The 14,481-nt window shown below is 40.2% G+C and overlaps 1 protein-coding gene across 6 annotated transcripts in view; it reads left to right on the top strand.

The window, feature by feature from the left end:
• The first annotated feature begins 271 nt into the window (after positions 1–271).
• The window catches only part of chd9 (chromodomain helicase DNA binding protein 9), an 85,838-nt gene continuing 71,628 nt past the window's right edge, over positions 272–14,481 (top strand). For 5 of the 6 annotated variants that reach the window (XM_007552180.2, XM_007552183.2, XM_007552181.2 and 2 more), the window contains exons 1-2: positions 272–572; positions 6,973–8,585. In XM_007552180.2, the coding sequence (XP_007552242.1) occupies positions 7,059–8,585 (1,527 nt within the window). In that variant the 5' untranslated portion in view covers positions 272–572; positions 6,973–7,058. Of the gene's footprint in view, positions 573–1,257; positions 1,351–6,972; positions 8,586–14,481 lie in introns of those variants that run through there. The other variant, XM_007552178.2, reaches the window with a different exon arrangement.

The following is a 14,481-nucleotide window of genomic DNA, read 5'->3' as shown; positions in this document are numbered from 1 at the left end:
ATTCAAATTTTGTGCTTTATCCATAAGACCCGTTTTGTCCCTATTCTCAAGAATTACTGTTAAACACAGCCGTGTGTTTATTGTCAACATTCACCACTAGAGGTCAGCATGTGCCCACAGTGAGGCTCGTTGGGTTTCACTTCTGTCACGTTCGCATTTAGAAGACACTCCGGTCCATGTGCGAAAGTAAAACCTCTCCGGATTGGCTGTGGCATAGACGCGGCCATCTTATGCACTCTGTCAACACAGTGACTATCCAGCTGATAACATGATTTAATCAGCCGATCTCAGAGGGACAGCCGAGGGCGCTCAGTCCGCCCAGGTACACATACGCAGAAAATCGGAGCTATATTTTACTTTAAGCTGGGTTACTTTAGCAGATTGCAGTCTGTCCAATCACAGAGAGAGTCACTAATATGCAAATGCGCTGTTATCGCCGTCACGTCAGCAGCACCAGAGCCGCTGCGCCGTGGTCGCCAGCAGGAGTACAACTAACAACACAGCTCCAACTTCGCCCGACAACACTCTGCCAACACTGACGCCTGGAGTTGCGCTTTAGGGGTTACTTCCAGGTAAGAAATAACACCCGTTTTTCATTCTTGTGGCAGGCTGAATTTGGACTCGAACGGTTCCGTTTCATTCAGACTCGGAGCTGTCAAATATCGGACAGTCAGTTGGTGAGGGTCGGCTCAGCTGTCTGATGACACACCGCCTATCTGAGCATGTATCCTCCTGCCCGACACGACACCGTCGAGCAGCCGAAACTTAAAAGTTTCCCCTCAGACTAACTCGAATAAACAAGCCTCACTTAAAGAGTTTGTCTGGTAACCAAAAATAAGCCTTTAAAGTAGTTCTTCTGTCTTGGTGGTTCTGGTGGTGGTCCTGAACTGACAGCGACCAACCGGGTTGAGTCAGAATGTGAACGTTATGTAAATGCAAGCAGGATTAAAACGTCGATAGTTTCTTAACAATTCAATGGAAACGAAAGTCGAACTAGTTATTATCTCGGGCACCATCACGGACGACCTCTCCATCCATCTTCGGCCTCCACCAGCACCTCCTCCCCCCCCTCCTCCACCATGTCCTCCGTGGAAAAACATCACGACACCTTTTGAATCCAAAGTGAAGGTTTGACCACGTGCGACGCCCCCCTTCGGACAGCTCGAGGCTGAGAGTTTACATTGTTTAAAGCCAATATCCCACGTGCATCGCGTGTCGTTTTTGCTCGGTTGTGCTTCAAAAGTAGCGCAACATATTACCGCTTCATTGGCTCATCAAACAGCGAGCTCACGGGGGCTGAAGCCATTTCTGCAGGAAGATCAAATGGATGCCGCTCACCCCAGAGTCCAGGTCTGGCTTGTTTCGGTGTAGCTGAAAATAAATAATTTAAAAGGGGTTACCAAATGTGACTTGTTGCTACTTTTACATAGGGGTGCATAAGTTTCTAAATTAAACCTTGCATTCTGGAGCAGCAGTTCTTCTGCTTACTTTTTTATTTATTTTTTTTTTTATTTTAAATGGCCAGCTCTGCACACGTTAATCCCAGGATTATATTCCCAAAGTCGCAGTTTAAACGGATTGACTTGCGCAGAAGTTGCCATTGTAGTCCTTAGTAGGTTTATTTGCCGTTTCGGGTACCAGTTTTTAAGGGGTCAAATTTCTGTTGATGTGCTACACGTGCGTGGACGTCATGATTATGAAGGAAACAGCTGGAAACCCACGAAGGAGGAACAGAGTCTGTGTCTGACGCCAGCTGGGAGGCGTTTAATTCAGTAATGAGTGGGCATATTAGTTTTAGTCTGAGCGCATGGGCAATATGACTGTGTGTTATATTGTTATTCTAGAGATTTACTTTTATTCGTTTGGCTGGGTTTAATGAAAACATTAACACTTTTAGGTACAGTTTGGTGACATGCCATGACAGTTTGTCCTATTCATTTTGCTGTTTTGTTCGTAATCATTAATTAAGAAAATACACTCCCAGAATCTTCCTGGAGCAAAGGCAACTGATCAGAGTTACCATACCATGCAGAAGTTGCCATTTGAAGGTTCCCCCTTTTTTGTCAGACTAGAACCACACAACTTCTTTGTAGGACTAATTTTAACTGCTGCTGGTCTTTTGAGGTCTGTCTCCTGGCTTTGAACATCTAAAAATAGTTGGGGTTTTTTGCCCATTATCATCTCTCAAAGTGGCTCAAACTCAGTTAAAATAAATAGACACAATTTGAATCTTGCCCCAGTGTCTGACTGAGCCTTACCACATAAATATGGTTTGATTCGAACTAGGGCACAATCATACTCATGGCATATGCGATAATATTGGTGAATGTTGCAATAACTAAAGTTTCTTTCCGATTTGGTTTCATAGCGAATGCCGAACTCCAGATAATCAGATTTTCCAGCTCTGGTAAAAAAAAAAAAAACATATAATGCAACTTATAACTGCCATCTCAACAACAAGATTTTACTGAAAAGTTGATTGTGGTTGAAATCTGCTGTTTTGACATTGAAACAATCTACTTGTACTTTAATGACTTTATAACTTTACCACCACTTTACCTTTTAAAACTTATTCTACTTTAAACAAGTGTCACCTTATACATCAGCAATAAGAGCTTGAATGCATTCTCTTTAAATATTTAGCTAACATTCATTGCAGAGCTGGCAGTCCTTATGTAAATGTACTGTGAACAGTAATTTGGTTCTCATTACATTTGGTTTGATGTACATCCCTGGTTAAAAATGGGATAATTATATAAAATCCACATTTTTGAGCTCTGTCTCATGTTAAAATGTCACCTCATGAAAAACATACCTGGATTGTTGCTTTGCTTCTTCACCCAATCATTGAAGCTCCTGTGGCAGACACGTTTGTATGGTGACATACAGCATTAGTTTTCCACCAGTCATGACATTGGGGATACAAACCAAAATGTTCAGTTTCTGTCTGACCTTCTTCCACATGTTTTGAAACTGCAGGCTGGATTTTTGGCAGCCTGGCAGTCCTGCCATGTCAAAAAAATGCTCTTAAAAATTCCGAGCTTGGTATATTGTTTTAGAAATTCTCCCAAACTTTATCCCTGAGATGTCTGCTTTGTTTCTTGACCTTCATGATGCTGTTTGTTCACTAATGTCATCTAACAAGCTTATGAGGCCTTCACTGAACAGCTGCATTGATACAGACAGTAAATTACACACAGGTGGAGTCTTTTCTACTAATTACATAACTACTCAAGACAGCTGGTTTCACTAAATTTAGTTGATGTCTTCAGAGTAAAGCATAGTGTTCCTTTATTATGGAATTTGTCCACTATTGACTGCTTTATTACACAGAACTCTATAATAGTAATGGTTCACATTACATGCCAAAATGATTAAAAAAAAAAAAAGTCAAGAAGTATGAATACTTTTGCACGGTGTTGTGCCTTTTTCGTATTTGTATTTTTTATTTGTGTCTTTTTGATCAAATTGAATCGTCACAGGTGCATGAGATTGGAGCAAATCTTAATACTAAATATTGTTTGGTAAATCCATCTTAAACTGTTTTCTCTCCCTCATGGACGTTTTTATTAGAATGTCACTGATGTTGTTTGAAAGATTGACGAAAATATTTTTTGCAAAAAATTGTCTGGGAATACTTTTCAATGTGGGATAATCTATTTTGCTAGTGCTAATTAACTTCTTTAGGGTTGCGGTCAAAAGGGCACACATATTGAATTTCTATTGATTGTTGTTTTGGGACAAACCCAGAAGTGTCATCACAAATGATCAATGCACATGAATCTGTCTTTTTTTTCCATCATTAGTTAAATACATTGGCAAAAGAAAATGAACCTTTAAGCTTCTCACAGATGGCAAAACACTAAGGCAGCGGTGAGCTGCTGCTTTTGAAAGTGAACGGCTTGAGACAAATCATAAAACCTTATCAAAATGTTACGGGGGACTTAGCATTTCAGTCTTATTGTAACTCTTATCACAACACGTCAAGGTTACCAAGCAAGAAGAAAGTTGTGTGAAATTAAAATCTGAAGTGCTGCCAAAGCCAAAAACAGGAATGACTTCATGTTTGCTGCCAGTCTGGAGTCGAAGCTGAATGGGATGTTGAGCCTGTTTGTGTGACACTCCGCTTTGAAAGGAAACATTAAGACTTACTCATGTCCCTAAATGTATATTTGGTTTCTACTCAGATCTAAAATGCTTTTAAGTAAATTAAATTACTCATAAAAAAAATCTAGGAGTGGACCACTAGACTTAAAGTACATTTCTCAAACAAAGATAAAGTTAAAATTAATGTTGACCATCCAAATTATTAACATTTTTAAATTTTGGGGATGTTTGTTTTGGTTAATGAATGAAAAATGCTTTGTATATGATGAGCTACTGAGTAGAAATTTGCAGTTTTTTTATTTACTTGAACAAGAACTATACTTTCCATTAATCTAGTCCTGGGGCATGTTCACTAGCAGTAGGTTAAATCGAGTTCTGATTAATTATCCTGTGATATTTCAAAGACTGATTACAGTCTTCTTGGAAAATTCAGATTTTATTTCAGCCCTCTGACATGTCAATCCAGATTTATATCTCTTCTCTATTTAACACTGTAGTTCAAATTTATACTGAAGGAGAAACATATTTTCTTCATAGTGAAATACTTGCTTTTCAGTAAGTGTTAATTAAAAAAAATCAATATGGTATTTCCCTCTTATATTTCAGAGGAAATCTTTAAGTGCTTCAGCATCACAGGATTGTGACATTTATCCAACCAATATCCGACTAAGTTTGTTCTTTATCTTCTTTAGAAAGCAGACTACATCTCCTTAATCTTTTGATCCCTTCGCTTTCCATCCATTCTTTGAAATATAGAAATACATAATACAAAAAAGGTAAAACTGTTGACACAGTGTCTAGCATAGTAAGAAAAAGACTCAACCTGAGATATGTGATGGTTTTTTTTAAATCTGATTTTACAGCTAGATAACTATACATTTTAAAATGTTTATGTATAGTTTCATTCAAAGGTTTTACATATAGTCATTAAGGAAATGAGTTATCGTTAATATTGGACTTTAATTTCTGAATTTATACTGCTCTTTTTCTAGGGTTAAATGATTATAGAACACATAACTTTAGTGATTTCCAGAAGAAATTATTTCTCTTTGGTTCAAATGAAATTAAATTCATACATGACACTCAATAATATTTCTTTAAGGTTCCTTACACCCCATTGAAACTCTTTTTGTCATCATTAGAATATTTCTGGCATAATCTTGGCTGAATATTTATAGTAAATTCTCAACTAAATTGTTTCCTGGCACACACCTGACTTTGAAGCATTGTCCGCAAACTAGATTGGTGAACAATGCAAGATTGGTTGAAATAATTTTTTTTTTGTTGAACAATCCATTATATCCAAATTTATCCATCTAACCCAAAATGCCACTCTTGGATAAAACAATAATAATAATCAGGATATTGAAGACTAAGCCAGTAACCAGCAAGGACTGAAGCCCATTATAAACTGGTTAACCACTGGTGTTGGTGTCTACATGAAAGTGAGTCGTACATCAATGTGGACAGAAAAGGTGTTGACCTTGAATGACTTGCATGCTCCAAAACAAACACTTCACAAGTTTGTACTACATGCTTTTTGTAGTAAGTTTTACAGTTAAGACAAGGCAAAGATTTAGATGTTTAGCCACAATAACAAGAAGTGTGTCTGGAGTACTAGAGGTGAGATTTTCAAACCTAACCACACTGAACTAACTGTCAAGCTTGTCGGCGGCTCCTTCTTGGTGAGGGTTTGTTCTGACTGTAGTGTAAACCTCTAAAATGGAACTGAACATTTTTGCATGTTCAAACAAACAAAAAAATGTCCTTTCATTAGCGATTTATGCCTTCTGTGCATCATGGATGTCTTTTTTCAATGGAGTACAAGAAAGGCCTGTCATTTTTACAAGATGGCTACCACTAATTTTGTAGCGTATTGTTTATATTTCCACCCTCTTCACACGTCTAGAGACTGAGATTTTTATTCCCTATTTTATTTGCAAAGTGGCTCAAAATCTGATTGTCAGTAGATCATCTGTGAACACCTGTGTTCAAGTTTTCTACATGTTCTCAATTAGACTTAGGCCTGGTCTTTGACTGGTCCATTCTAACAAATCAGTATTTTGACGTATAAGTTTTGACTGCAGCTCTGGGTGTATTTGTATCCTCTGTGGTTGGCCTGTTTTTGCTCCATCCACCTATCTCTCCTGTGTGTTCCTTGGTCTCCATGATGCTGTTTGTTGTTGTTCTCTAACAGACCTCTGAGGCCTTTACAGATCAGCTGCGTGAAAAGCGCTGAATGCAAATGCATGGCATACTTTCTAGGTTTTTATTGGTGAAAAAAACAAAATCTCTGTTGCTGTTGTAATATGACTAAAAGTTTTTTTATGTCTATGTGTAATGTGATTTAAATTGTTAATATATTCAAACAAAGCTATTCTTGAAGCCTCATGTTAAACATTTAAAGGGAATATGTCTGTGTTTGGGCTTCGGAGTGCAAGTCAGCATGTAATGACTGACCTGGGGAAGCTTCTGTCATCTTCCGCTGGTCTGTGGTTGCAGAGCACTCGCATGCATGTGCTTAGAGGGCCTCTTCAGCCTCTGCCCTTTGCTGCTGAAATTCTATCAGCTGTCTGCACCTCCCACACATTTTGCAGTAGCAGAGCAGGCAGCTTCAAGCCTTTCATAGGTGGGGGGTTGACGTGAGTGCATGTGTTTGTGTGTGCATATCGGTGTGTGTTTTTGTGAAAGGGTTGGGGGTACAGGAAGAGGCACCTGCTGGTGAATGGTTTACACCAGCTGCTTTGCTCCACACATGAAAAGAAGTGCTGATGTATTATTGACATGAACCGTCATTTTCAATAAATATTTATCAAAAAGAAATTGCTTCTTTTAAATTTTTAATTTTTTTTGTCTTTTTGACAGGAACACCACATAATGGAGATGCTCTAACTGTGAAGACTGACTCACTGGGACCATCTTGGATCCAGAGGTGCCCTCTGATTTCAGTCATGGACTTTTTTGACGATCCCAACCTCTTTGACGGGGGTTTGGATGGGCTGGATGAAGATGGTTTCCATTCAGCACCGTCGCTTGTGGATGAGCTCAATCTCAGTGCTGGTTTTGAACCCCTTCAAGTGGAGGCACTTGGGCCGGGGAAGCATCAAGAAATGATGCCACCAGTCTCTTCCCAACAAGCTGTGCCCAGTTACAACCAGCCGATGGTTCATTATGCTGGTGTTAAGGCAGAGAATCCCCTGGGGCAGGTATTTTCTGGTTCTCGGAGCACAGGTTGTGACGTGGGTCCTGAGCAACATGGCCAGTACCATAGTGCCACTATTAGCCAAGTACCTCCACCCAACGGACTGTTCTGCAGTACTGGAAGCCCAATGTGGGGCAACCAAGACCAAAATGGAAACATGTTTCACCATGTATCTCAACAGCAGCAGCAACAACAACTTTGTCATCAGCAACTGCACAACCAGCAACTGCATGGCAGACAACATACTCAGCAGCAGCACCGTTCTGGTCATCAAGCTGAGCAGCAACAGAGAATGCGACAACAACAGCTCCAACAACAGCACAGTCATCAGCAACAGCTGCTAAACCAGCATCAACAGATTACCACAGCGAGTGTTTGCCTGCAGCAACATCAGCATCCCACATTCTCCTTTCTCCAGGGAGGTCAGTCCAGCAGCCAGCAGCAGATACACCATTCTCCGCATCAACTACCTGTAAGAGAATCCCAGTTTCATTCCAGGAGTCTTCCAGGTAAGCCTTTTTTGGAACATCAGAATGCCTCTTTGAGCGGGGCCTGCTTGCAAACACGTCAGCAGCAGGGGAGCTACCAGTTGGTCAGGGGAAGTCCGGCCTTCTCCGGTTCAGGACTCGAGGACTCTCACCTTTCATTCCCCATACATCCATCATCTGCAGTACACTCCTTGCCTGCATGCTCTGTCAGTTCAGCTCATGCTTACCAAGCGGCGGAGTTCCCTGCCTACCCTGGAGAGCCAGAAATACCCAGTCTCAGTCAGCAGTCTTCATGTAGGCCCATCACTACTACACCAATTATTACTACAGTGCCTAGGCTGCCTGGGACAGCATGCCAGTTCCAGTCCACAGCACACGTGAGTCAGCTGCACTCTGGAACAACGGTTAGCCAGGCAGACGAGTGTCCCTTCAGAGCCTTACGCTGTTCTGGAGAAACCCAGGCAGTCTGCAAATCATCAGAGCTGTTCGGCGAGTCAGTGAGTTGCTATCCAAGCATGACAAACCACCTGCCCTCTGAGCAGCAGATCAGCTGCGGGGTTATTAACACTAATGGGTACCAAGCTTTTGGAGACAATGTTATGCCATCAGAGGCCCAGGATGGAGACTTGGAAGCCCTGGATCCTCCTGACCTCCTGCCTGATCTGCTCCCCCAGCTGGAGGATGCTTTCAGGCAACAGGACGAATCCAGCTGTTCTTGGATTGATTCCAGTCAGAAGAAAGGGCACGAAAACAGGAAACCAGCAGCTATCGAATGCAAAGAGGAGAAGGTAAAATTTTAAATTTGTTTTTATGGATCTGTCTTTAGCCGTTATGTGGTTCTCTCTGGCTAGATATGGCCAGGTGTGAGATAAAGTTTTGATAACCTCTAATGAAATACCATGGGTTCAAAGTATTTCCACATATTTAAAACAAAAATGTGTAACAATCTTAAATCTTCTTTTAAACAGCAAAGCAACACTTAGTCTTATTGCTGCCAACATAATGTATGTAACATAACATGACACATTTATTTTGATTTTGATATGCATATTTAAGCACAAGTCAAAATTTTCTGTAATTTTTAGTTGTGTTCAAGTGGTTTTTGTTGACAATATTGTTTCTTAGTTTTTTTCTTTTCTTTTTGTGAAATACAGCATAGCAAGAAGATATTTACTAGTTTGTCAGGTGATCTGCTCAGCAAATTGGCCTGCAGTCAGCTGCTTGATACCCATGTCAAATTTGTTAAAAGTTATGAGTGTAATAAAACCCATCTATTTACACTAAGGTGAATAGATGGGTTACTATCTATTCACTGTTAAGGCAGTCCTGTAAAGGCAGTCCTGCCTTAACAGGACTGCTGTTAAGGCAGCAGTCCTCCTAACCAAGCAAGTGGCAAAAGTCAAAAGTAACAACTCTGTTTTGACTGGAAGTAATCTTCAGCAGAAACCCACTCAGAGTTAGCAGCTAAAAGAAGTCATAAAGAATGAAAAAAACATAACAATGGTCCAAGAGTACTTTCTGTAGGAAGAAATCAGTAACGAGATTAGTAGAATTGTCTGGAGAAGAAAAGTGGTTAAACAGAAAATTGCTTGGCTAGTAGTAAGCAGACTAACAAAAAAAGTAAGCTGTAGAAATCCTACATTTTCAAGCAGCCATATTTTTGGTTTTACTTTGGGAAGGTTTCTTTCAGCCAGCTGACCAGCAATTTGCAGCAACAGTTTGGGGAGCATGACAGCTCTCTTGAGTCTCTGATACTTTCAATGACTCTAAGAAGACATTAAACCGTTAGAATAGGCTGACCGAACACTGCAGAGGTTGACACCTGGATTATCACCAACTGGCCCAATCATACTCTCAGCCCACCTTATTTTCACTGCCCTTTAAGCTATTTCTTCAACTTACATGTACGTACAGTTAGCTAACATAGCAGACGTATTGGCTTAAGATAATTTTTTTTTAAATCTTGTGTTTCATGGCACAGATACCAGTCATTTGTGTAATGTTTAACTATCCGAGGTAGAACGTGTGCCTCTCTGCTTGGAAACCTGCAATCAGTGGGGCATTGGGGGAAGGTGGATATTAGGCGGTTCCTACAGCAGTTTGAAAGGCTTTCAACATGATAATGGTCAGTCTAGCCTGGCCTGTCTATCTGCCCTGTGCGCCGACAGCAGGTCAGGCCTGATTAGGCTAAGAGTGGCAGGAGTGTCTTCAGGACTTAGCTGTAAGCATACTTAGGGCTATATCAAGATGTGGGTCAGGGCAAGCCAGAGGCACTTGCACACAGCCTTGCTGGAGTGTGGGGGTGGTTGCACACTGTTGTGGTTGCTGTCACAGTTTCTGCGAGTGCGTGTGCATGTGAGTGCAAGCAGTAGGGAAAGAGCTTGCTGTAGGAGAGTGGTTAGCACTTGAGAGACGCGGGGGAGGGGGAAGGTTTGGAGATGGAGAGGGCAGCAGCTCATGGAAAAAGGAGAGAGCTTAGGAAAGAACGGATGGGAAAGAGATGGGGAGGAAGAGCATGAGTGAGCAAGAGACAGAGAGAGGGAGAGAGGGAGAGAGAGAGAACACAAGTGGAGGGGGAGGTGGAGAGAATGCATTAGCCGGCTGTAACAGGCTTCAGGCGGTTCTTGGACCTCAGTTGGCTGGTAACTTAGCAGCATCCATGCAGCTTCCCAGCCCCAGAGTGACACATGACCAGCAGCACATGCGGCAGGCATTTCATGTTCCTTTGCAAATGCCAATAGGACACCTAAACTACAACATGTGGTCCTGTTTTAATAACTTGTTTTAGTTCTTGTATTGAAACAATAAAAAAAGAAATTAACCATCGGAAGGTTAAGGTGAGTCAATAATTCAAATCAGAAAGTAGTAAAAATGACATAAATGTAATAATACGGTGATTACATTTCAAATAGTGATTCACTGATATGAAAATTTGGACCGATGTCAATATCTGATATTATATAAATAATATTGGATATATAATTTCCTGATGCTTTCAAGATACTAAATCGAATGACCACATTGCTGACTTCAGCATGGCTTCTCTGCTTCAGTTAATCTTCCCACAGTCCTGTACTGTCACTGTCACACGATCAAACAAATACTACTCCCCCCTTAAGAAAAAAAAAAGTGACAACAATAATAAAATAAATATTGGTCGATTATATCCCTAATTTTAAATATTTATTTCTGTACATTATAGTTTACATCTGATGAAAAATTCAGTATTTCAGAAAATAAGAATAATTCCTAAGAGCAGTGAAAATGTGGATCTTTGATACAGAAATGTGGGCATACTGAAAAGTATCCATTATAGTATATGCACTGCGTACTTGGTCAGTGCTTCTTTTGCATGACTTGCTGTATCAATAGGCCCTTTCACAAAACACCTCAAGGTGTTTCACCCGTGATTTGCCAAGTGGCCTCGTGTCACGTGACCTGTATAAGGGCAGGCCGGATTCATGGACTTGAATCCGGCCTGCGGGTATGATGCATTTATGACGCATCTTGTGTACTCCCATTATGGACCTTAAACCAGATATTAGTATGTTTAGAAGCGTGAGCATCCCCGTAAAGCTTGCCAGCAGAGGGAAGAATAAAGCTCTCTGACTTGATAACATTGTGAATCAACACCATTAGATGGCATGGTACTTCACAATAAACCTCAAGAAACTTAGATTCTGTGCCCCTCCACTGGTTCTTTCGACTCCAGGAAACATTTTCCTTCATCTAAAGACGACCTTAGACCAGGGTCTGCAACCCTAGCACTTGGGATCTACCGTCCTGCAGACTTTAGATGCAACGTGGACTCAACACACCTGAATCAAATGAATGGCTCTTTATCAGGCCTTTGCTAAACTTGACGACTGAAGAGTTAATGCAATCATCTTATCAAGCTGAGTTAGAGTGAGGATGCATCTAAAACTTGCAGGACAGTAGATCATGCCATTGAGTGACAGTCGAGTCCTTTTTCTCTGGTAAGGCACTTCTGATGGTATTACTGGTTCCAGAGTGGCTTAGCTAGAACAATGTGACAGTTGTTGCGCATTTCATTGGGATGTTTGTGTTTGGAGGCTCTTTGTAGCACCCTCTCAAGCTTCCCCTGTTATTTCTATTGCTTGTGCATTTTTTTCCTACCACTTAGCTTTCCATTAAGCATGCTTGGTACTGCTGGACAATCATGTCAGCAGCCTTTCCCATGATTTTGTAGGACATAAGATAGCTATAACATTTATGCATTCAAAATTCTTATTTTCGTAATCTTATGGAATATGAGAACTTTCTGAAAAATGCTACTTTGGGCTTTCATTGACTGTGAGCCAATGAAAGTAATCATTACAATTACTAGAAATGAGTACTTGCAATTTGGGTGGAAACCATTAGCTTATTGAAATAACCAACTAATTTAGCAGTCAATTAATTGTTAACTGGAGTATACAGACTCATAAAAAGGCAATTTGCTGAAAATTTACACATTCAGAAGAGTATTTATGCTAAAGTTACAAAAAATACATTTTACATTAACGATAAAAACATGTTTGTCTGTAATGTTTCACCCAAACCTCAAGTATTTTAATGAATTTCTAATATTGTATAAAAAAGGATTAAGTCGGTAATGAAAAACCTGTAGAATATGCCAATTGTAATAGAACAATTTATTACAAAAAGTCATTAGCTGCAGCCATGCTTGCAACATACTTATGAGTGTATGTTTGAGTGTGTATGCATGTGTAGTGAATCTGTGCAGTAGAAGTTTCATTTTTTGAACTGATTTTGAAAATTAATTACAAATTCAATGCTATTGTAACTGAAGACACCCTCTTAGATGTATTTAAACATAGACTTTTCAGCACAGATGTGTTCTCTGGCATTATGTTATCCTCATCTTTTGTGTCTCTACTCTTACATTCTTTGTGTACTAATTGCATATGTGACTACAAGGTTGCAGGACCTGCTTGAGTGACTAATTTCTGATCTCTAAACAAGGTTTGTTTCCCGGCAGCAGATCTGCCATGTGCCGCTGCTTCTGAAACCAGATCTGTGGCCCTGAGCCAAAACACAAGTGGTGTTTTGAGTACCCTGACTCTTTCTCAGCAGGTGACAGCAAAACTTATGGTCTTCCTTTACCGGCGCTCATCCTCACTGCCCATTGACTCATCTGCAGAGGTCCTTGATTGAAAAAGGACCTTGAAGCACAGCCATACGCAAGAGCCTCCTCCCTGTCTGTGTCAACATCCAGGCCTGTGTTGATGCTTACAGGCTGACTGTGCTATTCAAGTGCACTGATGTGTGAAGAGCCTGCTGATGGCGTGTTTGCTGAACAGGCAGGGCATCAGGGGAAAGCGGCCCACTCTCCTCTCCCCCGCAGTGAATGTGACTAATTAGGGTTTCCAGTGACTGTAATGGTCAGCTGCAGATGTGATGAGCAACCAATGCTCAACACTGATTGAGTGGCCCAGGTTTCTGTGTTGTACAGTTAATTTGAGTATAACAGGTTAGTCTGTAGTAGCTGGTTATTAGCTTGACTCCCATGATAGCAGCAAGGGCCTTCCAGCTCGCCTGAAGCAGTGAAGCGATACTCCGCTGGGCCCGGTCCTGGTTTGTGGTGCTTATGTTCACGTCCTGTCAGTCACAAGTCTGACACTGTTGTGTGTCTTTTCAGGAACTCAGACAGGAAGACCGGTGTCGTTGCAAACTCTGCACATGTGAAATAGGTAGAGAAACTGATATTGAAATTTCATTTGTTGGGTTGCTTGTGATTTGTCTTGTAGTGTCAAAAAGAAAATCAATTACTTTCTTCTATTTTTAGGGTTTTAATTACATGTTTTAAACATGTAATGTTTAAAATGGTATCACCATTCTTTGAATAAAATACATAGCTGAATGTTCATCTGAAAATCAAAGCCTGTTTTACTAACTTTGGCTTTCATTGCATATCATGAACAAATGCTAAGATGTGCACTTTAAAGTACAAAATATAGGTATAAAGTGTTAGCCTGTTGCAATAAGCAATTAATCAGTTAATTGCATGATAAATTAAAATGAGCTTGATCATTTCTATTCCGATTATTTTTTAAAGGGAAATCTGGACTACATATCTCATAATTAATTTTTTAATGGCTTTGGTTGTGTGTGGCTTTTATTTCATTTTTGTTTTTGTTTGTTGTGTTTTGTTTTGGATACTTAAAATATATTCAAGTTCCAACATGGAGTGTTATGTACTTAAGTTTTATTAGTCTTTTAGGCAAACTTGCTTTATTATTCCAACACTATATTACATGAAAATTGTCCCAAAACTATGTTATCATTTATCGCAGGAATCTTTAGGACAATTTATCCACTAGTAAAATTTATCCTGACAGGCCTAATAATGTGCCACCTTCTGCATTACAAAAACAGATTTCTTTATGAAGTTATTGTGTTCAGAATATTTGGCATGAGTTGAATTTTTAATGAGGTAAAAATACTCATTTCAGTCATGACTGCAATTCTATTTTTACACCTTTTTAAAATGTAATATTAGACACTTTAATATATTAGCAACAAAATATTCCTTACTAGACGTGTGCCGATCGATCGGTCACCGATCATAATCGGGCCGATTTCCGTGAAAAAGTGTATGATCGGTGATCGGCGATCATTTGCTCTTGTTGCCGATACCGATCACCTGCTTCTCATTTCGCA

This window comes from Poecilia formosa, unplaced genomic scaffold (genome assembly GCF_000485575.1).
Source record: "Poecilia formosa unplaced genomic scaffold, Poecilia_formosa-5.1.2 Scaffold46, whole genome shotgun sequence".
Lineage (NCBI taxonomy): Eukaryota > Metazoa > Chordata > Actinopteri > Cyprinodontiformes > Poeciliidae > Poecilia > Poecilia formosa.
This window is presented reverse-complemented; position numbering and strand designations above follow the sequence as displayed.